This window comes from Colias eurytheme, chromosome 9 (assembly GCF_061535395.1).
Source record: "Colias eurytheme isolate Ceu_HAF_F1 chromosome 9, ilColEury1 Martin Lab GWU primary, whole genome shotgun sequence".
Classification (NCBI taxonomy): Eukaryota; Metazoa; Arthropoda; class Insecta; order Lepidoptera; family Pieridae; genus Colias; species Colias eurytheme.
Genome location: NC_142988.1, coordinates 11,773,710 through 11,799,416, shown reverse-complemented (window position 1 = coordinate 11,799,416; position 25,707 = coordinate 11,773,710). Strand labels below are relative to the sequence as shown.

At 33.7% G+C, this 25,707-nt stretch overlaps 1 protein-coding gene across 4 annotated transcripts in view; it reads right to left on the bottom strand.

The window, feature by feature from the left end:
* if (integrin subunit alpha inflated) overlaps positions 1-25,707 on the bottom strand; it is a 104,664-nt gene that overhangs the window by 67,318 nt on the left and 11,639 nt on the right. For all 4 annotated transcript variants that reach the window (XM_090105056.1, XM_090105052.1, XM_090105054.1 and 1 more), the window contains exon 2: positions 5,681-5,838. In XM_090105056.1, the coding sequence (XP_089961182.1) occupies positions 5,681-5,838 (158 nt within the window). The remainder of the gene's footprint in view (positions 1-5,680; positions 5,839-25,707) is intronic.

Here is a 25,707-nt window from a genome sequence, read left to right as displayed (position 1 = left end):
GACCATTTCGAGAGGCCTTGTGCACCGGATATAGCGCGTTAGAGCCTACTCCATCGATTTGCACATCTAAACCCACTGTTAGTACTAATCTTGTAGGTAAATGTTAGATGACACGCTTTCTTTGCAGAACAAATGTCTCGATTTTTTTGTATATAGGAAGGAAGAGGTTAGAAGTCCCGGTTCCTCGGAGATACGTAAAGCTTTTGATTCTGCCCCAAATTTATCTCCAATCATGACAGTTTACCATCCGATTCGACTATACTTTTGTTTACAAGTATGATTAACCAATACCATAATTTTTTTTATTTTGTTATAGGTATGGGAGACAACTGAGCAAACGCGCCATCTTATTGGTCCGGGAGCCAGCAGCAGATTTTATGACCAAGTTCCTCTCAAGCGGTAATTAGTAAAATGCATCAAAGTATAGTATTATGAAGCCTCGTGAACGTCAGCTGGAGCTCGGTTGGGGGGAAGAGCGGTTGTAGCCTCCCGTATCAGCTGACGGTTTTTCCACCAAGATACAGCCAGCTGACATATATATTTATCCACAGTTACATATAAGCTATCATCAGGTAAATTTTTGTTTGAGAGGAAATAACGGAAAATAAATTTTTCTTTAAATTTAATTTTCATGTTCGAGACACCAGCTGACGTATAATAAACCATGTTGTAACCAGCTGACTATTTTTTTTCGTTGAGATATTGGGTTAGCTACAATTTGACAAATTTTTAGCTGAGAGGAAATGAATGAATGAATGTATTTTTTTTCCTATGTGCGTGGGAGGCTACAACCGCTCACCCCCCCAACCGAGCGCCAGCTGACGTTCACGAGGCTTTATAATACTATACTCTCATGCGTCTGACGAATTATCTCTTGAGAGGAAATAGTTAACCAAATTTGCACCTGGCTCCCTAACCATATGTGATCAGCGTCGGTCGCCATAAAGCCACAACGTAAAGGACATCGCGAATGTGTTACCGAAATGAAGAGATGAGAAAACAACTATTTTAAATTTAATACCTTTAAGTACAACGTGGCACAACAAAGAGTCTTGAAGCAACACTCTATCCTACCCAACTCTCTAAGCTTACTTTTATTCATGTGCTAAAATAAACTAAGCAGTAAATCGCTTGTGAAATTTAATGGTTTGTTGATTCCTAAACAAATAAATCAAACAATAAGTACAATCAATAAAACAAAAGCATTGTACATAATTGAAAACAAATAAGAGCTTGAACCGCGAGTGGCAAGCCCACGGCGTTGATATAAAATCGAAAGCTCACTTTTTACTTGTCAATGGCGGACGTCCCACGCGTGGGCCCACGCAACCAAATATCGAGCCTACGTAAGTGTTTTTAATGACTACTGTACCGATTGAATGTACTACAGTAATGATACAATTTGGTTAACATGTGGGAGGGAATATGTTAACAAATTTACATAATAATATTGTTGATCTAGCCGCTGTTGAAGCCTTCGCGGAGGTTCAGTTGGGATTAAAAGTAAGTATGTATTAACGTAAGTTATAAACATCATGTGTACCTATTCAATTTCCTTATAAATTCAAAATATCCAAACCTAAGTTAACTAACGTGTATTGAACTTTTTGCTTTAAAGAATTAAAAATATTTAATATATCTCCAATTTATTCCTGTGTAATATTATGAAATATCATATTGTATAATATCTATTGTAAAACAGTGTTTATTATTATTTATTCCTTAATCATTCCTATATTTTAGATAGTATCAAGCTATCTCTTATCAGCGAGGATCACGGCTCGGTCGTGCGAACTGCCTCGTGAAGGGACATACAAGTAATTAGGGCACAAGACAATTGCTTGCACTAACGCTAAGCAGTGTAAATAGACCGTAAAGGAATGTTCGCCTGTTGAATGGTTTGGCTATGCCTGGTTTAAGCATGCTTGATATAGTAAAAGGTGCAATCTTAATAGGTATGTGTCCTATGTGAATATGTATATACTTTTATTGTGGAGTGCCATTTGGAAGTGAATTTGACTACGTTATTGTTGATAAGAAAAGTTTTTATTGTGTTATTCAATAAGTTCGTAATGTAAGCAACAAATAGGAAAAATATGTGAAATGTTAAAATATTTATTGTGCTTAACATAAATACCTACTTACCACAGAACTGATTTTACTGAAATTTTACATACAAATAGATATTGAGATATTTTGCCATATTTATTCAAATAACGAAGCTAAGAAGATATTAAATCCTATATTATAATACATAGTAAGATTTTATCGCATATCCTACTTATTAATAATAACCACAGATAGTACTATACTAATATTACTATAGATTATGAGATATATTAACATAACCGTAACCGAATAGTTCAAAGTGCAGTTTCGGTGCTCTATTGTTTAATTTGATACTTATCGATAAGCGGGTTCAATGAAATACCACGATACGGTATTCCTTATAGGGTTGTGCGGTAAATGTCGATAATTTGCATAATACATATTAAATTATTAATGCAAATACATTTTGGTCGATACATACATCATGGTATGTGCAACAAATGTTGTTTAGAAATTCCTTATTAAAAAGTAGAATTTTTAATGAGTAAACTAAAAAGTAAAGACTCTATATACATTACATTTTCTTTTAGTAATTGCTTTTTTAAGTTGTTTTATGCTACTGGTGGAATGGGTAATTCTGAAGTTACCTATAGATCTAGGTTATTAGATAAAATTATCATTTACATTAAATAAATCTTATTCAAACTTCAACTATTTAATAAACAAAAAAGCACACACAATAAAAGCCATTCCATTTTAGCCTTTTGTAAAACTATCGATATCCAACACCCCTCCCTACTTAAGCTTTCTTATCGAACCGGTGATATTTCACAAGCATGATAATCGACGATGGCTTCTGTAAACAATCGAGTGGCTTTATCTCGTCACTTCACTATAAAATACAGATTTTTTATTACCAGATAAAGCCGAGAACCTGGGATAGATAATACGGCAATTTGGATAAGGGTACATGACCTTTTAATATGAGCTTTAAGGTTACACGTGATTACAGATTTTTTTTCAACCATTTTTTGTAAGGTACATATAATATTTTGTGTGTTTTGCTTTAAAATAATTTTGGTAGTGTAGATATAAATGTTGAAGAAAAAATGAATCGAAACATATGTATCAATATACATATATAATATAGCTGTTGCTTATTTTAGGAAATAAAAATTTGGTATTACGTATTCAATTTCCTAGGTTCCCTACATAAATACAGGATATTATTGGCAATGTATAATTTTAAGACAAATTAATCAGTGTGATCACTACATCTCTAGATAACACCTCATAACAAACCATACTATCAATAAAACCACGATATAAAAGCTATGCATCCATTTTACAAGTACACCATACCTTTTCAATGACTCCAATTAACCGATCGGTAGCGAATTGACCGGTCCCCCCACGGGACGCCCACCGCTGACCTACAAACCAGTAACGTAATCGTATCTCTTTAGCAATGCCAGATCTAATTTTTCGGTAGAAAGTTAACTTACGTCAGATAATCGTAAATGAAAGAATCGTTTGAGATTCACAGAGAAGATGAGATAATTTTAAGTAACAATAAAAACATATGTCGCGGGCAACAGCTAGTTATAAATATATTTAACCGAAATTTAACGACGATAACATACAATTACAATACAATAGCATAAAAGTTTTGGTTGATAAAAGTTTGAAATCGATTTTTGCTTTTAAGAGAGCTCCATTTAAATACGCTTCAAAAGAAAACACGATCTATCAAAGTACACTCGCAAGTCTCATTTGTCCGGCTCGTGCATGAACTATTTATGGGTATATTATCCCCGATACAATGCCTGTATTTAAACTGACAAAGTAATAAAGACGACAAACGTTTTGCATGGCGCTATCTGCAGACGTTACATATTGCATCCGTTCACAACAAAGACCGCCTTATGAGTTGGGAGACGGATTTAAGAGATGAGATTAACGAACGTATAAAAAGTTGAATCAATAAAATATACACAAGAGAATGTATATGAATATGCATTGATAAAAATATAATTAGTTTGCGTGAACGGTGAACGTCATGTTATCGTGCGATAGTTGGTCCCTTACAAATTTTCTTTTCCTTTTCCATCCATTTGAGTTTTCAAAAGTAGCGTGTGTTGTAGAATCTTTCTTTTGCTATAAAAAGTTCAAGTTCATGAATACACAATATAAAAAAACAGATTGTACATTGTACAGTGTAGTACTGTAGTACATTCTAATCGTACTGTAACAATAAGGAAATAATATAAACTGTCTGTTTCTAGTCTCTGCAATTTGTGAACTTTAATTATGTCGTACTTCTGAATGACATACATCTTCACATTGAAACATCAATGCGTCATCTCCTGAATTACTGCTATTCTCATCGAACCGCTTTAGCCAGAATTTATATTCATTTTTATCAGTCATAGTAGTTTTATAAGGAGCGGATGACTAGATTTTCAGAAAAATCGTGCATTACGTTCAGTTACAAAAAAAAGCAATAGGTACATAAAATGCAGAACAAATCCCAATGAAAAATATATATTCGATTCGATACAAAATATTCTGAACAAGCTATCAACTCTCAAGAATAGTTCTTTAAAACCCTTGATTTTCCTGACAAATATCAAAAAGCCTTTAAACGTGGGTATTGTAAATCAAAAGCGCGTGCGCAGTGCCTGTCACGTTGCGCGGGAGCATCGCCATTCAAACCGAACACATTCATAAATCCTGCTCACCACAAGCAAGAGAAATGCCTATCCATTGAACGCCAGGAAAGGTGATTTGTTTCCCAACCTCATAGTTCACCGTAAATGGAAAGGGTACAATTATAATTTGTTGCACGTTTAGGCATGTCAGATGACTGTGACATCTCATGGTTGCAAAAGGGTGGAAGGTCAGAAACGTGAACCTAATACTTAGTTTATCTCGGGACGTTTGACGTAAATAGTTGTAGGGCGTTCTGGTTAAAAATAAAATGGACGCTTTAAAAATATTATCTTAATACTTCGCAGAACTGTATAATTTTAAATTATACAGAGGAAGTTGTTGATGTTTATCCATTTATTACTATAATACTGATTGCACTTTAATACGTGTTTGCTTGATGGTACTTAGATTATGCGCTAACTGCGCTAATAACATATATTTTACGTGTAAAACAAATTTATTTTTATAATAAATTGTCGTCACGTTACAAAAAAAGTCTCGGTAAAGACTTACGTGTTTCTTTAAAATACGCATCGCTTCTGTGCCAAATTTTCTTTCAATCCATTCATAATATGTTAACAAACAACACACAATCATTGTAATACTGGGTCACTATTTATTTTTAGAAGTCGCTATCCAAGATTTTTTTCGTGTGTATTATTTAACCTTACATATTTACGTTTTGTTTTCAAACATTTGCCTATGCTACCCACCAAATGCACAAACTAGAGCAACCTGCAAAACGTAGCTATTCATAAACAGTCATAAAAGTAGTAGCTTACATGAATAAAAAGGTTTTGAATTCGAGTAGGTACCTCTACGATATTCAATTGCTTACTATCAACTCTTGCCTTCTTAATCTCTTACCTCCTACCAATTTTCCTAACAATAAATCCAGATGCATGGCTCTTGTACTCACTTCTATTCTTATCAAACTCCATGAGGCTGCAGCTCTGCAGAGGGTTGGCGAAGTCCTCAGACGGGTAGCCCCGTCCGGGCTCGCAGCGATACACTGCGCCGGGCCTTCGCACGCCGTTCACGTGGTACGGCTCATCTTCTGGCGCTCCCACTAGGATCCTGAAGAAATTGCATTCATTAGTTGGTAATTTGGGTAACTATAAAAATAATAAATATGATTTCTTGTTTCTACTAGACTGTGTAATATGTTCAACGAGTCGAACCATCAGTGCGTAGTATACCAAATCTTAAAATCAAACAACTTTATAACTTGCAGACAACTTTATATCACCGTATAAATATGAATCATTATTATCGCAAGACAATAATTATTTATAGAGCATTATTTGTATCATTTAAGCTGTGGACATTACGTAAAGATCAAACTATGTTAGATACCAACAAAACCATAATATATCGTTACCATAGAAAATATAATTTACACTAATTAATAATTTCCTATCCCCTAGCATCCAGCATATTAATTACAAATCCAGCACAATAAGGTCAGACAATCCGTGCGCTGGCGCAACGCCAGCACGCATATAGCGCGGGTTCAAGCGCCCGCGCCGGTTCGCATCGCCAAAACGTATTTGTGTATCTGATTCACTGTTGACAGCGTTTGTTTATAATTTTGGGATCTGAGGTTTACTAGTAGCTTGAATATGAAGTTTTGATACTAGATTTTTTGGTAATGGAAAGCAATGAGTCTGACGACGTCCCAAAATTTTGTATTTCTCGATCTGGATTCTTCAAGGATTAAGGAAATTAATTTAATGTGAAAAAAGGACGTACCTACTACGACGACTCTACCAAGTATTGACACTCTATATTATATCTAATTAAATACTGTATATAAGTTATTAATTTTAAGTTTTTATGTTTATAAGTATGGAGAATAAATCATACAAGTCTTCGTTTTATTAGCAAACCTCATTTCTATGTCTAGTTATAATTATATCCTAAAGGCCATTACAAATACTTGTTAGAACAATATGGTCAATTCTATGCACTATTTTTCCATAAAAGAATACGCATTTCTCCTAGAATATCCTGCGAGCGTGCGCGTGCGCCGGCGACAAAGATATTTCGGTCGACGGAAGAGGGAGCTATTTCTGGTGCGATCACACCTTCCCGGCTTCGCTCGCGAAAGACGTGTCTATGGGAAACCGACGTATAGGATTAAGCTCATTTCAAATGCTTTGAAAGTAATACCCACATTAATTAATTATTTATATTATGTTTTTTTGAAGCCCGCAGTTCTTTTTTTAACATTTCTGATGTATGTAGTCTGTAAACTCAATTGTAGATGTCACGTTTAAGATGTGAAGTTGAAAATATTAATATTCGACCACTATAAAAATCATTTGGAAAATCCAAAAGTGCACGCCTCATAATTTTTTTTTAATAAATATTTATTAATTATTATTTTTGTTTATTTAATAACAATTAAACCACATCGAATCAGACCCTGAAAAATGAAAGGGTTCTATTCCTGAGCATACTCAAGCGTAAGAGAAAAAAAAAGACTCGATTAGTAAAGTATTTCGGTCGCTATCGTGTTAACAAGAAAAAGGATCCGCACATACAGACACACGGACGTCCAAGACAGAACTTTTTTAAACTGTTTTTTAACTAGTTTAAATAACAAAAATGACATCAAAAATATCATGAACGTTAAAAATAGTGTTTTTTCTTAATATGTGTGTGTATGTATTATCTTACAAGTGCAATGTATGATACATAAAGACATTTTAAGTTTGAAAAATCAGATGTTTTGCGCGAAGTGACAGTAGTACCCACCTCAACGCTTCGCTTATGAGGCGTGCAATAGGTAACAACTAAATAAATAAATTGATCAACCATACTAATCTTACCAGAATCATTGTTAAATCCTTGGTTAAAGTGTTTTTAAACTAGACGCAAACAAGGTGCTAAATTGGTCTACGTAACTGATATAAATAGTCAAGTACACAGTGCATCAAGACATTATACTGCCATTTGCTGGACCTCAATCAAGATCTTCCGAGTCGCACAAATCTCGTCAAGGTATCGCTATCATTTGCATTACGACTGCTGATAAAATTGTTTATACATAGTATTTGCACTGGAATATATTAAAGTAGGTTGTATATATAATTCTATTGCTATACAAGGTTTTTTCAACAAATATTAATTAAAAAAAAAATAATGCAAAAAAAGAGAAGAAAGAATCAACACTTTATAATTAATAATATCTAGTAAAGTCAAAAACTGAAGTGAATATTAGATAGATAAGACGAATAAACAGAAAACTGCCCTATAAAAGAATAAAAAATATGGGCATTGAATGAAGTTTAAGCCCAGTGTGAAATAAATACAATAATACTTCAATTCATAATAATTATTCCCACAACTGTTCGATTGTTTCATAAGAAAAATTACAACCACAGAACTAACCGCAACAGACGTAAACCAGACTAATATTGGAGGAAAATTATACATCCAATTATTCATTCAGTAATAAATATATAGTTCGTATGTTCGTACATGTACACTCAGCGTCTGTCGCAGTTTTAATTGGTGAAACGAATTAACAATGTCAAATTTGCTTATTGGAACCATGACTGTAGCATGACGTCATAATATTAATATTAAAATTAATACTTACTCATGTTGCTCATGTCTCGTATTGAATTATACTAGAGGAATTTACCTTTAAAAACTATTTAAAATGTAGAGACATTTACTAATTTATTAGACTAAGTAATAAGAAATTTTTTAGAGTTCAGTGTTTACCATTGTATGAAATTTAAAAAATATCAACGATTGATATCTGGACATTCATAGTTATAAGAGGCTTTCACTGGTAATGTATTCATGAGTTAAAAGTAAAACTAAGACTTAAAATATTTCACTGAAAAAAGTTACATCTGTCATAGCTAGGTCATCACGAATCTACTCTAGATTATGATAAAGTTAAATAAAGAGAGAAGACATAAAGAGTGAGATATACTCTATTTTGATACGTATACGTATAAATCTTTAGCTTGCATCATGTATTAAGAGAGTCAAAACAATGAACGTTAACGAAGATAATGATTATCAACATATTTGTCGAGTTGTGTAACTGGAGCGAAGGTGGTAAACACGAACATGATAACGTTTATGTATTCTACAGTGTTACCATTTTGTTTCGCTCATTTGAATACTAATCTTTAGTTATCGGTCGCTAACTATCAAAGGATTCGCAATTTCAGTTTTAATGTATAGATATTTAATGGAAGTATTTAACGTAATAAAAACTTAATTAATTCTAATCTTAAACGAAATAAATCATCATACACACCTTACATTAAATATTTATTTATTTATATAAAAACTTACCTAAAATAGTTTTTAAGAACTATAAAAGAATATTTTCATATTTTTTACTTGGTCCATTTCCTATAACAGCTACATAAAATACTATTATTATATTAATTGTATAAAATTTATAAATTACGAATTACTATTATACAGGGTGTAATCGTTAAGTGTGCACAGGCGATTATTCTGTAACTATTGCAGATATCAAAAAACTTTAAACTGATATCGAAAGTACTTAACCTAATGAGTAAAATGGCTATAATAAATTTTTGAAAATAAAACGAGTAATATCCAAAAATGTTACATTAAATGCTCCCATACATTTTATTTCCCATACATTTTGTATTCATAGCAGATTATCAACGTGACGTCCTCATTGTGCAATACAATGAGGAGCTCTATTTGCAGTTTCGAAATGAACTTCCCTTCAAATTTGCGAAGTAATTTAAGCAGAAAACCAAAAAAAGAAAGGAAAAGCTAAAATTTTTCATATTAAATGTACAATCCAAAAGTAATGATAATTGGGTATTTCCTGTGTACATAAAAATATAAAATAACTGTTTATTGCTTGCTCATGTACTCGCTAAGTTATCACAAAAAAATCATATCAATAGGCCACGTTTCCAAGTATTTACATTAATTTGAATGTGAACCGTGCGTGCCAGAATTTTTGCCGACAAAAAGAAGAAACAACAATTCGACATTTAGAGGGTGAATTTCTAAATTCTTAATGAGATCAGGATAATTTTTTGGCACGATTTGTGACCATGGACGTTACCCGGGTTCACCATGTTTATGCTGAAACCAAGAAACAATTAATGGCCTGGATGCGAGCTTCCAAAGTGACGATGAAGAAATTCAAAGTGAAAATTAGTGGGATAGATTAAAGCGGCAGTTTTTTGGGGCGCCGAAGGAATAATTTTGGTGGAATATTTTAAGAAGGTAGCCACTATGTTGGGCTCTTACTACACAGACCATATTAAAAGATTGCGGGTAGGTTAGTAAGGAAAAGAGACATGGCAAACTGCGGGCTTGAATGTTATTTCACCAAGACCACGCACCAGATCACAAAGCGTCAGTTGCAATGGCTGCCATTCAAAAATCGGCATTCCAAATGCTTAAACACCCACCCTGTTTGTTAGATCTAGCTCCTAGTTATTTCTATCTCTTTCCTGGGCACAAAAAACACCGTCTTAGCAAAAAATTTTAAGACGATAGCGAATAGATGGCCGCGTTGAGGGGTTTTTACGGATGAAGTCAAAGTTTTTTTTTCTAAGTTTTGGAAAAAAAATATCGAAGTATATTATCTAGTTAGAAGACTATCTAGCGAAATATTTTAACTGTAATGACCTGGTTTAATATTGATTATAATTACTTTTGGATCAACTCATGTACATGGGATAGTCATATCTCATACTAAATGTATGGGAGGGTTTCAAGTGAATTTTTTAAATATTTATCGTTTTATTTTTAAAAATTTATTATGGCCATTTTACTCATTGGGTTAAGTACTTTCAATATCAGTTTAAAGTTTTTTGATATCTGTAATAGTTACGGAATAATCGCCTGTGCACACTTAACGATTACACCCTGTATAGCCAAAACTGCCAAACAATTCTACTTTCTTCAAATAATCTGAGAACAAACATTTTTTTTAAGTAGAGCGTTTGCAAAACAACCGTCACAATTAACCACTGTTTAAATAAAAAGATAACGTTTCGAGAAACTCGTACAAAGTAACGAATAAAGAGGTTATTAAAATGTATTCAACAATGTCTAAGAAAAGCACAAAAACGTTTTTGTGTGTTCAGCCGAGATCGAATGTTTGACCTTAGACGAGGCGCGATAATTGTAAACTAAAATATTTTTTAATATTTATCACAATTGTATCTTGGTATGTTAAAAATAATTTTGTAGTTTGTAGTTGACGTCGACGTTGAATCAGATTATCAATTCGAAATATATAATTGTACTGGAAATATTGCATGAATATTTACATAATATAAACCGTAGAAATCTGAATAACATGTCTTGTTATTTAGATTTCTATGATAGATATAAACACTTTCGGGCTCCCAAAAAATATGTTAAGCCAGTCGTCGAATTGATCTGGTACTTGTCATCTATGAACTATATACAAAAGCTGTAAATCTATATTTAGTAGACCTATGTCTACTATAAGGAAAGTATTAACAATTAGTGTCTTGCCCTACAACCTACAAGCAAAACGTTATGTAATTATATTCAAAATCGTACTTTTCATACCGGAGCTGCGTACTGACGCAGCATAATTGATTGTCTCTCGCCGCTGATGCGTATCAGGACATTCCTCAGAAAACAATGACACCTATGCCAACCATATGCCAACTGCCAATATGTTGGCGTCTTACTGCCATATTGGTCCAGCAGTTATGAATTAATTGCAATGATTTATTGATTGCTGGTTTTGGCCTGCTTTTGGCTGCTTTTCTAGAGATTCGTCGTGATAAACGTATGTTATTACGCTATAGTAAGGCGGTTTTTTGTCCTTATTTTCTCAATTTTACTAGTCATATTTAATCTTCACTGTAAGAAACCCCCAGATGCCTTCGTTCCCATTTAAGGGTGTTAAATATTCCACAAATTTTCTATTTTATACCACAAAAAAGTACCCCAAAGTAAAGATTGGCCCAAGCGTTTGTCACAAGCAAAAGGTCAACACAATGTCAATGAGCCCAGCTCTCTTTGTCCCATTAATTGTGAGTGTGATTGATCGAGACATATTAACTTGATTTATTAGCTCATGATTACAAGACCGTAAATATGGCCGTTATTTACTTTTATGCGAAGTTTTTATTTGCTCTTCATTAACTTGAATTATATGAGAAGTTGGAACACGGAAAAGAAATAGTGCTACAAACATCAACGTATTTATTGCATTGATAGATTTACGTTTACGGACACTTAACGTTCGATCTTCTGCGAGAGATGAGTTTTTTCTACTTACTAGCTGCTTATATATATAATTTGAGATATACAAGATTTTATCCTGGCTATAAAACAATTAATAATAAAAACTGTGAAGTGATTATTATCAATTGTTTTCTAGAAAATGGTAATAACGAGGTTTCGCTAAAAATGCAAGCAATTCCTCTTATCTGTCGATGATCATGATCATGTACTGACCCATACATAAGACCCTGCCCTGGATAAATATTGCAAAACCCACCTTCTTCACTAGTAATAGGGTGAATTTCACATTGAATATCCATTATCTCTAATGGTTACCTTGACCGTAGAGAATGTAAGGGCGCACCCTTTACGGGTCTCAACTCTCAGAATGTCTCAATTAGTCACGATGTGGTCTAACCTTTATCTGAGATTATGTGTGCAGAGTTGATTTGTCCCCTATTATAGAGTAGTTTGTTCATTTAGATCAAATACACAGGAATATGAAATATCTATAGTTTGAAAGTGATTTTACTAGAAGGTGTTATTGATTTTTCGAAACAAATATTGTTTGTTTAATACATCATTGTCATTACATTACATTAAATGTAGAGATTTTTTTACAATATATATTTTTTATATTTTAGTCACATTAGCTTAATATCAAATTAAATTAATAAGAAGCAGGTGGATTTCGAGATATAAAAAGGTTCAAAAATATTGCGCACCAGCTTTTAGTGCCTAAAGCCTAAAGTAAATACTTTCCAGGGCATGTGGCGAACTGCACCTGTCGGCGACTTGTGAGACTACGCTCTGCACGTGTATTTGCATTCCTACTTCGTGCGACATTACAATTATTCCATTGTACTTGTAAACGGTACTTGATAAAGGTTTGATTATAGAGAATGTTATTTTAAATATTTTTATGAACGCATGAATGTAATTAAGCAGTTTTAGGATAGGTAAACACTGTATAATTTTATAAATATGGTTAGCTGCTGCTGTATTTTAAGAAAAAAAAGTCTTCTAACTACGTATTTAGCAATATAACCTTGACAGTTAAAAACAAAGTACATTCAACTCAATGAATCTGTACAAGTTTGTCAATAAACTGAAGCTTAAAAACCGCATGACGAAAGGATTTAATTTTGTCTGACCGTTGTGCCCTCTGACTGTCAGACGTCACTTGCTGACTTACTGGTGATTAATTTGTAGATTAGATTGACCATATTGGTCCAAGAAACAAAAACAGGCGCTAATGTAACTGGTTCTTAATTTAATTTGGTCTAGCAAGATATAACTGTCCGTATTTCAATCACAACTCTACATTGCTGTGTCATTATATAGGCTCGTTTTGGTGTTTTTGCGACAGTCTTATGTTGCGTGAATAAAAATGAAAACTTTGAACATTGAATGGCAAAATTAATGTATAGAGCAAACTTTAATGCACTTTAATTATTGATGTTTTGAAATTATTTGTAGGAAAAGTAATCATATCCTTAGAGCAAGTGATGTGAGACCTCTTTTACACATAAAATACGATTTAGTGCTGTTTATCCATAAAACGCAATATCTAGTTTCTCCTTACATAATACATATATTTATACCATCATCTTATAGAACTAGAAGTCTTGAAAACCCCAATACAAAGTCAAGCAAAAAAGCAGTGTCCCCCCGCATAGGGTGCGTCCGGCTGATTGCCTCAATGAGAAGATTGCACATAATGAGACGTCCTCGTGAGAATTGCGACAAGCACGCGAAAGCTGCAGCTAAATACATTTTTCTGGACTTGCAAGATCAGTAATATAATTAGACATTATGTCACATTCTTCTAAATGATAGGTCTCTAGGTAGAGTTGTCGAATACTTCAGAAAATACTCTTCCACCTCATGTTTGTCCCATTTTTTTTAGATTTTTATACGTTAAGAAATCCAATGCTAAACGACTTGCTGAAACTACATACATTATATGAATATAAAGAATGAATTGAGTCATGAGCTGATAATTTCTGTCCACGCAGCATAAAATATACAAAAGCACCTGTTAAATTCGAAGGTCGATAAGAAAACAATGTAGTCCCGTTTATGGCTGACAAAATTGCCCAACACACGGTTTCGGTTGATCCCAAATGCAAATGAAGGTGAAAGCAACGCGTGGGACGCATTTTTATTGGAACGGTGATTTGCGCAGGCGGCTCTAAGCCCTTTAACTTGGATTAGTCTAATCGTATAGGAGCTACCAACGTTGACAAGTGAGCATTTTAGTATAGTTGGTTCTTTGATATACTGTTCCTCTTGCTATTTCGGTTAGAGTCCGGGCTGTCTGGCTGGTCGCAGTGGTTGCGTTTATTAGTGCGCATCTTATCTGCACAGGAAAATATCCTTAATTTAAAGTCATTTTTTAACGCGTAATTTTTAATCTTTTGCCTTTAGATAGATCCATGAGACATAATTTTTTTATTGCAAGACGTTTTTTTCGTTGTTAAATAGGTGCCAGACGCAATTTTTTATTTCAAAATCATTAAGATGTCATCGAAATAAGTGAAATTCCATCAACATGAGTCCCCGTGAAGGATATACTATGTATAATATTCATTTTACTATTTACAATTTTTTAGCAACAATCTACCATGGTGCCTCCTTTTCCCAACGAATCTCAAATAGGACGTTAATGTAAACTTGATAAAAACCAAATATCATCAAATTCATATTAATACCCAAAAGTGTAATAAATATGAAACCATGTATTAAAAATATTAGTTTACTAATTATTCAATATAAGTATTAAAAAAGGATAATATAATATAAGTAATAAAGTTATTACTTACCTTTTAAGCGAAATCATGTTGATGTAATTTCACTTATTTCGATGACATTTTAATGATTTTGAAATAAAAAATTGCGTATGGCACCTATTTAACAACGAAAAAAACGTCTTGCAATAACAAATTTATGTCTGATGGATCTATCTAAAGGCAAAAGATTAAAAATTACGCGTTAATAAATGACTTTAAATTACGGATATTTTCCTGTGCGCACTAATAAACGCAACCACTACCGCCAGCCAGACAGCGCGGACTCTAACCGAAATAGCAAGAGAAACAGTATATCAAAAACCCAACTATACTAAAATGACTTTTTTTAAAACGTTAATAGCTCCCGTACCATAATAATTGTAAATAGACTGCTAATATGATACTTTATTGAGGTGATTATGGTTTATTAATGTATGATTTATCTTCTTGTATTAACTTGGAGAGAGATGACTTCATTTTATAGAAGTGTGTCGTCATCAACGTGTTTCAAATTGAGTAGTTTAAAATGGATTCTCTGGTTTCAATTCAACAAATCAGTTTCATTATTTAGTTAGTTACTTCTGATTTAAATAATACAGGTCCAATACTAACGAACAAAAAATTTTTCCAATGCCAGCACCTCTAGATATCAACACCTCTAGATATCATTGATAATAAAAGAGAACAACGCCTACAAATCCGGTCTAAACAAATCACTTCACGAATTACTGTAGATTTTGGTTCAAAACTATAGCAGAGTTGCGTTACTCGCTAATAATGGTTCAATTCTCGCCTGTTTACACTTTGCTAGAGCACGAGGAAACGTGGGAGTGCAGCCTTGTACTAATTTACCAATGGCTTGCATTTTAGATACATATAACGATAATGTTAAAGGTTTGTTTGAGAAGTACAGCATTGTAAATGAGAGGAGACAGAAAGTAATGATTTGCAAGATTGAAGATGTAAATGTAATATGATTCTTGTTGAATGAAATTGCAAACATATAAGTCCATTAGAAACTTGGTTTAAACGAAAAACAAAATCGTTATTCTCTCTAATATATACGATGGCTTTGCTTACAAAAATCTTTATTAATCATGCATTTTATTTGAAGTCGTTAGAATTTCAAATTTCGTGATGATATCAAATACCAATTAATAAAGAAACAATTCCTACACATACTTATCACACGAAGAACATTTTAAAAGACGTCGCTTTCAATAAAAATCCAAGAGCAAGTTATATATACAAGTCGAGTAACGGCAATTAGCACCTTGTCGCCGATCGTCAGTTATCTTAATGACTATCTCAGACCCCGCTGACTTACTGGCTAATTTGTATTTTGTATAATCATACTCATTTTAACAAGGTTCAAGGTATAAACTCATTACTAGTTTAACTTATTTCAATCATTAGAATAAGAAAATGTTATTGTATCTGTAACATAAGAAGTTTTGAAACTATCTAGTATGGGAACACAAACACTTAGTAAGTACAAAGTTCTTGACACCTTTAACAAAAATCGGTAACACCTTCACAAAGCTGCAAATCACGACAGTTTCTATCACCTATCATACAATATTTGATAGGTACACAAACTTTTATCATCTCCTCACGAACTTTTGTTTCTTTTGAGCAGTAAGCTTGAAGCATATTATCTTTTTAAATTATGGGATATACATCTATAACCTACTATCTATAACCGAAAGAATTTTTCAAATCGGATCAGTAGTTCCTGAGATAAGCGCGTTCAAACAAACAAACTAACTCTTCAGCTTTATAATATTAGTATAAATTTATCAGGATTTACACTAGCTGGTGTGGTGGTAATTTAATTCTGATAAAAGATCAACAAATTATTCAGTAAAGAAATATTCATAAAATTTAGATAATCTTGGTTTTTGTTACCTAATTACGTATGTGCCGACTTTACAGCCTCTTTCCTCTACATTACACGCGTGTATTTACAATGTAAAGTGAGGAAATTTATGAAGCAGCAATCATCGGACGTTGCTTAGACTATATCGTTGGAGTCACCTTCGTTTTTGGTTTTGTCGGATTTTAATCGTCGCTTTTATGATGTTTTATTTGCAAGTTGAATCAAAGTTATAGTGTAGTTTTGTAATTTAATGTTAATTATTTACTTAATAGTTAACATGTCATGCATACATGCATCCATTAGCCATACGGCATACCTACTTATTTCATGTGTCATATTTGACAAACTTTGAAACTGTGTTACTAGTGACTGTATTGCCTTTTTTTTATTTATTCTTCTAACATTTGATCTACATTTTAATCAAACATTAAAAAAAAAAACAATAATAAGACAATATATTTTTATCAATGCTTAAATTAATTTAACAGCACATTATAACGCAATCTAGATCCCAAACTCATGGTCACCGTACCGGGATCATAGTTTACCTTTGGCCACACACACGGTATAGTGTATACCGTGACGCGCCATCTTTATAATCTCGATTAGATTAACTGCTTCTTCGTTAGAAGCCCGTATGAATAAAACTCATTTCACGGTAGAGAAGTCCGTCTTTGTTCGGGATATTAAAGTTTTTCAATGTTGTAATAGTTTGTTAATTATTTAACAACAATATATTCAAAAGATTAGAGTTAAACCAGTTTTTTATTGATATTAAATATTCAAATTATTTTATTAAATACTTTGTAACACGCGATGGTTAGATATTAGTGTTAGGTTTTAGAGGCTTTGCTTAAAAATCTTGTAAGGTTGGAAATGAAAATTAAATGCCTTATAGGAAAACAATATAATTTTTAAACATAGGTAGTTATAGAATAATTACTTTGTTCTAACATTTTACATTAATAATATCTCTCGAACTTTCTCTACCATAGAAATGTTTTGACATTTTACATCAAAATCTCCGAATTCTATCATATTAGAATTTAATCTGCTTAACAACACATAATTATTAATCTAATTTGCTTCATTATCTATTCAAAGGGCATCCCTTACAGGAAGGATTGTATCTGTGGATTGTATAATTACACGAGCCGGCGGTATTTCTGTCGGCCTCCAATTAAATCAGTCGTCACCTGTCTCCCCCCCCCCCTCCCCCTCCCACTGCGGCTGGCGGCGGGATGCGCCCGCGCACGTGCCCTTCCTACAGCCGTGTATTGTAGTCCAGCATCGAGATGTTGACAGGTACATATATTTTATGATTAAATTTTCTGAATGTTTAAAAAATTAATATGAATTTTATAATATAACTAGCTTTCCACCCGCAGCTTCGCCCACGCAGTCAAAGAAAAACCCGCATAGTTCCCGTTCCCGTGGGATTTCCGGGATAAAACCTATCCTATTTCCCGGGGTAAAAAGTAGCCTTCTTGGGTATCAAAATATCTCTATACCAAATTTCATGCAAATTGGTTCAGTAGTTAAGGCGTGATGGAGTAACAGACAGACAGACAGAGTTACTTTCGCATTTATAATATTAGTATGGATGTATTTGCAACAATGATTCACTTTACTATGCAGTATGCAGCATCCAAAGATAAAGTAACATAGGTAAGTCTGTCCGATAACGTTTATTTCATGATGATTGGAAAAATTATAAAATTTTACTATGTAGTCAAAACAATGAATGTGTCGTATGTGATTTTCATTCTGACCTTTTAAGCATTACTTTCGAAGTATATTAATAAAATAATTTGATACTTTTTGATAAAATTGAATTGCAATGGACAAAAGTTTATCCTTATTCGAAAATAGATACATTACACATTTTGCACGCCAGCTCTTACACTACATCCCATGTTATATGTTATCACACTTCGGCATCTTGTAAGAAACAGGTGTCTTGTCATGACAGGATATCTACTATACTCGCCTGTTGTTTATTTGTAATGTAAGTTCATAAATATAATAACAGCGTAACAATATAAAATTGGTTGGACTTTTTTGGTCGAATAGAACAATTCGAAAAAGCATGAATAATTTAAGGTATGTCAGTCTTGTTATAAAAGAGGGAGTAAATCATCACTATCACTACGAGGTAGTATAAAACAAAGTCGCTTTCCCTGTCCCTATGTCCTTATGTCCCTATGTCCCTTTGTACGCTTAAATCTTTGAAACTACGCAACGGATTTTGATGCGGTTTTTTTTAATAGATAGAGTGATTCAAGAGGAAGGTTTATATGTATAATAACATCCATTAAATAGTGGAGAAGTACTGTTATTTTTGAGGTTTCTAATGTGATGTCGTTCGTTTCGTTCGTGCGTCACGACAAACGGAGCTTATTTCATGAATGGACGCTAAGCGCAAGCACACAATGCACCAGAATAACTTCATAACGTAACTAAGAAACAGGAGCCTGTTTATATAATAATGTTTACGCGAGCGCGCGCTGATAACGTAATACTCTAAAATTACCGCCGGAACTGTGCCGAGGTGAAACAGTATGTATTATTCTATTTATGATCGTACAGCAGACCACCGGCTCCTGGACTAGCCACAAGTTTTATAATCTGTACAAAAACTTTTCCTGTTTCTTCTTTTAACTTTTCCTGACATATTATTCGGGGGTAATACAAATAACAGCTTCTGATAATTTTCAAAGCCAGAGTTGACAAAACGTCGTTTCTTCGTAGTTTGATCGAGGGATCTTTACCACTAATAGTAATCTAAAAGGGTCCCTGATTCGTCCAATGAGCGATATTATTTCTACGATTCTTTAGAACTACCGAGAACAGAGTTAAATATAAGATACTTTGAGCAGAATAATGACTTCATTATTGTAATTTATGCACATAGTCATATATTTGCATAATTATCTCATTGCATCAAGTTTATAAGGACGTAATAAATGAATATAACCAAAAACAATATCTGGCAAATATTCACACTGACTCAGCTCTGAATCCGTCGACCTTGCAGTTTTTCTTGGCTGCTTTACGTAATGTGAATGTGGATAAAGTTTAATGTTTTGAAGAGTTTTTTTTACTGACGATAACATTTTTTTTATTTTAAGATAACAAGCGTGTTTGTACCATTCACAATAAACTGCTAATGCTTTTAAATATCGTATTCATTATTATATCGTTAATTAATTAGATAACAAACAATTTAAAACCCTTTAAGGCGTTAATAGGGGCTAGCGACCTTGGCGACGATTTACAAGGCGGGATCGAGGGACCGGCGCGAATCTACCGTAGTAAAAGTACGTATAAAAATTATTTAAAAAGATATTTGGATATGGAATCAAAATTTAAAACAACCATGCCCTGTGTTTCAATTTCATAATCACACTGTAAAACACTCAAGGTTAAAATAACAATAGTTTAATGAACCAAGCGTATCATTTTTATAACATAACCCCAGTAGACACATTCGTGCAATTTGAGAACAATACTTATCTCAGGTTTCCATAACAGCAAAATAAATTTACGTTGTAAGAATTGACGTCATTTTCTTGTGACAAGCTTTGGTTTAAAAATCTCGTATGAATTTCAAATACATTTCATAAATCTTACCTTACTCTACCTACTCTATACTCTACCTATCTTGTTGTATTTAAAAAATCTAACAGATTTTACATTTTATACCTCCAGTCAACAGTATAACTCCTCCAATAACTTTAAATAAATTGCATCTACATATTTTTATATTAATTTGTTTACTGCCATGTCAATATGAAAAATCTGTTCACAGCCGTTTCCTGAACCACCATCGTATTTCTCATTTACCAATTTTTCACACTCCATTAAAATGAGCTAAAACAATATAGACGTTGGCATTTGACGGATAGGTCATTAAAGGCCCAGCCGGATAGACCTTTGAGGGTCACGTCGGCCATAAATCTCGTGGTGTCGAATTTCGATGCGCCTGCGCCGCTCCAGTTTCACTACGGACCACCGGGACGGTAGCGTGCGAACAGACCTAGGACTATATACTATGGTTCTGGCCAACCTGTGGCCAACTTGTGGCTGATGAGTGATGACGTATGTATATTGCTTCTAAATGCGTTGTAAATTACATCTATTCGCAAAGTGGAACCTGTATGTTTAAACCTTGAACTTCAAGGTTAGGTTTAGGTTAGGTTTTAGGTTAGGTTTCAGGCACAGAGTAAAATAGATGGATGGGAGATATATCAAAATGGATATAATATCTTCAAAGTGTATTCTACTATCATAGAATGTATTCGTGTGATGTAAGGTTGGATTTCTAGCAACCGAGTGATTCATATTGAGATTTGTGACCAACACAAATTGATGACTCTTTTGACCAATTTATATACGAGATGGCGCTATGCGTAATGTCTCAGAATATTCATTAATTCATTATTAACACTTATTCTTTCCAGAATTTCAATCAGCATCACTGTTTGTATTGACCAAACTTTAGTCACGGCTTACCATATGGCCTTATGTCATGCGCGTGGGCAAACCATAATCATTCTCAGAATATAATATATTGTGTGCTCTTGGGTCACGTTCAGGTATCAAATATAGGTATTAAGTTTGAGTCATGTTATTACACAGACGACGTGATTTCTACAAGTGTGTAATATGGATTTGTCATCAAATTACTACTTGATTAAGGTCGGGGAAGTACCTTACCTTGTATCGAGTGAAAGTAAATATTATAGAGGTAATATGTATTGTATTGGTATTAGGTACAGCGATTTTTTGTATCCCTACATTTACCTTCAATTAGCATCGTGTCGTAATAATAAATTGTAACTTATTCCCAGATATAATAAATTAAAAGAAGAAATGTCTTTGATAAATACAAAGAATTAAGGTGTGATTTGTTCACATACTATAAATTCTATAAATCAATTGTTGTTTCTCGTAAAAACTCGAAAATTAAATTGTAGAGACTCTCAATAGAAGCTCTACAATTGACTTGACCATTCAATTATTCACCATAAACACAGTAATTACGAAACAGTAAAAGAAACATGCAAATAGACACTCGAGCAGGCTCTAGTGGAGATTGAATGAAGTGACGTCACCGCCCCCGCATCACCATATGGTCACTAACCGCCAACCGGTCCCATTCACCACTTTGCACCAATTATTTCATTGAAAGCTTATTATAGAGTATTTGTCTATCTGCGTTAGAATCGACTTAGCCAAGTGGGATCGGAATTAAAAATATCAATAAAAGAGGTTGTTGAAGTGTGTAAGATAACGGTAAGTGGTAACTATAGAGTCCAACTGCTTTAGTATATTAGTCACATCTTATATAAATCATGTCAAAGCGGACCAGTGCATTTTGAGTAAGAAATAAAGATAATATATTAATTTTCGTATACAGTATAATATTAACAATACAATATTATGATTAATCTATGTATTTCTGTTTCCAAGACTTTATAATTACGTCTACAATTTACCTGTCATCAGTTTTCAATGATATACAATCAACTCTGATATCAGGCATATTAATAAGAAGTATAATTGTAGACGTAAACAAAATAATTCTAACGCTAATAAATAGATAAATACATGTAATTGAAAATCAGGTCAGCGAGGTCCTAACCCCAAGTTATCTAGTTAATACAAACTTATGATAATTCATTTAATAGTGAAGACTAGATTTGTTTACATTATGAATAAACATTGATGATCTCATTACTAGACAATGATAAAAATATGTATTTTTTATTTATTTTAAAATACACGAGCCCATTACGACCTTATTGGTACCGATGTGTAGAACGGACTATTGAACTGTCCTGTGTGGAGCTGGAGCGTTATATTATTGTTTGCGTTTATAGACCCCCTTCCAGTGACTATAATATGTTTGAGACAGTCATGGAAGAAATATTAAAGCGTCTAGGCAGGAGTAAAAAAAAAGTTATAGTATGTGGTGATTTTAATATTGATTTACTCTTACAAACACAAACGGCTACACGAATTGTTAATTTATTTCAGTCATTTAATCTATATAAACTTTTTAACGAACCCACACGAATAACAACTACTTCTGCAACCTGTATTGATAATATATACTGTGACTGCATCTGTTTAGAGAAAAATATTCTCAATACATTGACTTCGGATCACTGTGGCCAGAAAGTAGTTTTTGAATGGGATTGCATACCTACATTTAAAAGGATAAATGTTAGGCCTATAACTAAAAAAGGCATTAATAAGTTTAGGAATAATATTAATAAAAACCTGCCCGTACTAAATGATCAATCCTTTTCTAATAGTCCTTGTGAAATGTTTAATAATCTTTTTAATTTAGTACATAATGAATTTGAAAAAATATTTAAAGTTAAATCTTTAAATATTACCAAGGATTTACCATTTAGTAAATGGGCGACAGCTAGTATACATAGGTGCAGGAACATTCTTTATGAATTATATGGTATGAAGCAAAGGTACGTAAAGCTGGCGATGAAAAATTAGCGAAATTAAAAAAAAACAACACCAGAATTTGTTGCTTATTTGTTGCTAATTAGTTGCTATAATGACGATTTTGTTGCTCAACCCGTTCGCTGAAAATCAGCAACAGTTCTAGCTTAACATTAAGGTAGCGTGAAGAAATCGTAAAAAGGGATGGATTGTTGCAAAAATGCAGGTGAATTTGTTGCTAATTTGTTGCTGCATAAAAACAGTGAAAATTTTGAATTTTTTTCATTGGCGCCAAAAATAACACTGGCCACGTCAACTTAATTGTCGATTTTCGGTAGTGAAACATAAGAAAAAATTTGTTGCTCCTCACATCGTTCACTGGCACAGTGTACAGAGCCAGCAACAAAATAGAAACCGGAAGTAGAGTTAATTTTGAAACCGGTTTGCTAGAAATTCGTCCACGCCAGCTTAACTGTCAATTTTCGGTAGTTAAACATAAAAAAAAATTTGTTGCTCCTCACATCGTTCACTGGCACAGTGTACAGAGCCAGCAACAAAATAGAAACCGGAAGTAGAGTTAATTTTGAAACCGGTTTGCTAGAAATTCGTCCACGCCAGCTTAACTGTCAATTTTCGGTAGTTAAACATAAAAAAAAATTTGTTGCTCCTCACATCGTTCACTGGCACAGTGTACAGAGCCAGCAACAAAATAGAAACCGGAAGTAGAGTTAATTTTGAAACCGGTTTGCTAGAAAATCGTCCACGCCAGCTTAACTGTCGATTTTCGGTAGTGAAACATAAAAAAAAATTTGTTGCTCCTCACATCGTTCACTGGCACAGTGTACAGAGCCAGCAACAAAATAGAAACCGGAAGTAGAGTTAATTTTGAAACCGGTTTGCTAGAAAATCGTCCACGCCAGCTTATCTGTCGATTTTCGGTAGTGAAACATAAAAAAAAATTTGTTGCTCCTCACATCGTTCACTAGCATAGTGTACAGAGCCAGCAACAAAATAGAAACCGGAAGTAGAGTTAATTTTGAAACCGATTTGCTAGAAATTCGTCCACGCCAGCTTAACTGTCAATTTTCGGTAGTTAAACATAAAAAAAAAATTGTTGCTCCTCACATCGTTCACTGGCACAGTGTACAGAGCCAGCAACAAAATAGAAACAGGAAGTAGAGTTCATTTTGAAACCGGTTTGCTAGAAAATCGTCCACGTCAGCTTAACTGTCGATTTTCGGTAGTGAAACATAAAAAAAAATTTGTTGCTCCTCACATCGTTCACTGGCACAGTGTACAGAGCCAGCAACAAAATAGAAACCGGAAGTAGAGTTAATTTTGAAACCGGTTTGCTAGAAAATCGTCCACGCCAGCTTATCTGTCGATTTTCGGTAGTGAAACATAAAAAAAAATTTGTTGCTCCTCACATCGTTCACTAGCATAGTGTACAGAGCCAGCAACAAAATAGAAACCGGAAGTAGAGTTAATTTTGAAACCGATTTGCTAGAAATTCGTCCACGCCAGCTTAACTGTCAATTTTCGGTAGTTAAACATAAAAAAAAAATTGTTGCTCCTCACATCGTTCACTGGCACAGTGTACAGAGCCAGCAACAAAATAGAAACAGGAAGTAGAGTTCATTTTGAAACCGGTTTGCTAGAAAATCGTCCACGTCAGCTTAACTGTCGATTTTCGGTAGTGAAACATAAAAAAAAATTTGTTGCTCCTCACATCGTTCACTGGCACAGTGTACAGAGCCAGCAACAAAATACAAACCGGAAGTAGAGTTAATTTTGAAACCGGTTTGCTAGAAATTCGTCCACGCCAGCTTAACTGTCAATTTTTGTTAGTTAAACATAAAAAAAAAAATTTGTTGCTCCTCACATCGTTCACTGGCACAGTGTACAGAGCCAGCAACAAAATAGAAACCGGAAGTAGAGTTAATTTTGAAACCGGTTTGCTAGAAAATCGTCCACGCCAGCTTAACTGTCGATTTTCGGTAGTGAAACATAAAAAAAAATTTGTTGCTCCTCACATCGTTCACTGGCACAGTGTACAGAGCCAGCAACAAAATAGAAACCGGAAGTAGAGTTAATTTTGAAACCGGTTTGCTAGAAAATCGTCCACGCCAGCTTATCTGTCGATTTTCGGTAGTGAAACATAAAAAAAATTTGTTGCTCCTCACATCGTTCACTAGCACAGTGTACAGAGCCAGCAACAAAATAGAAACCGGAAGTAGAGTAAATTTTGAAACCGGTTTGCTAGAAATTCGTCCACGCCAGCTTAACTGTCGATTTTCGGTAGTGAAACATAAAAAAAAAATTGTTGCTCCTCACATCGTTCACTGGCACAGTGTACAGAGCCAGCAACAAAATAAAAACCGGAAGTAGAGTTAATAAATTGACGAATTTCTAGCAAACCGGTTTCAAAATTAACTCTACTTCCGGTTTCTATTTTGTTGCTGGCTCTGTACACTGTGCCAGTGAACGATGTGAGGAGCAACAAATTTTTTTTTTATGTTTAACTACCGAAAATTGACAGTTAAGCTGGCGTGGACGAATTTCTAGCAAACC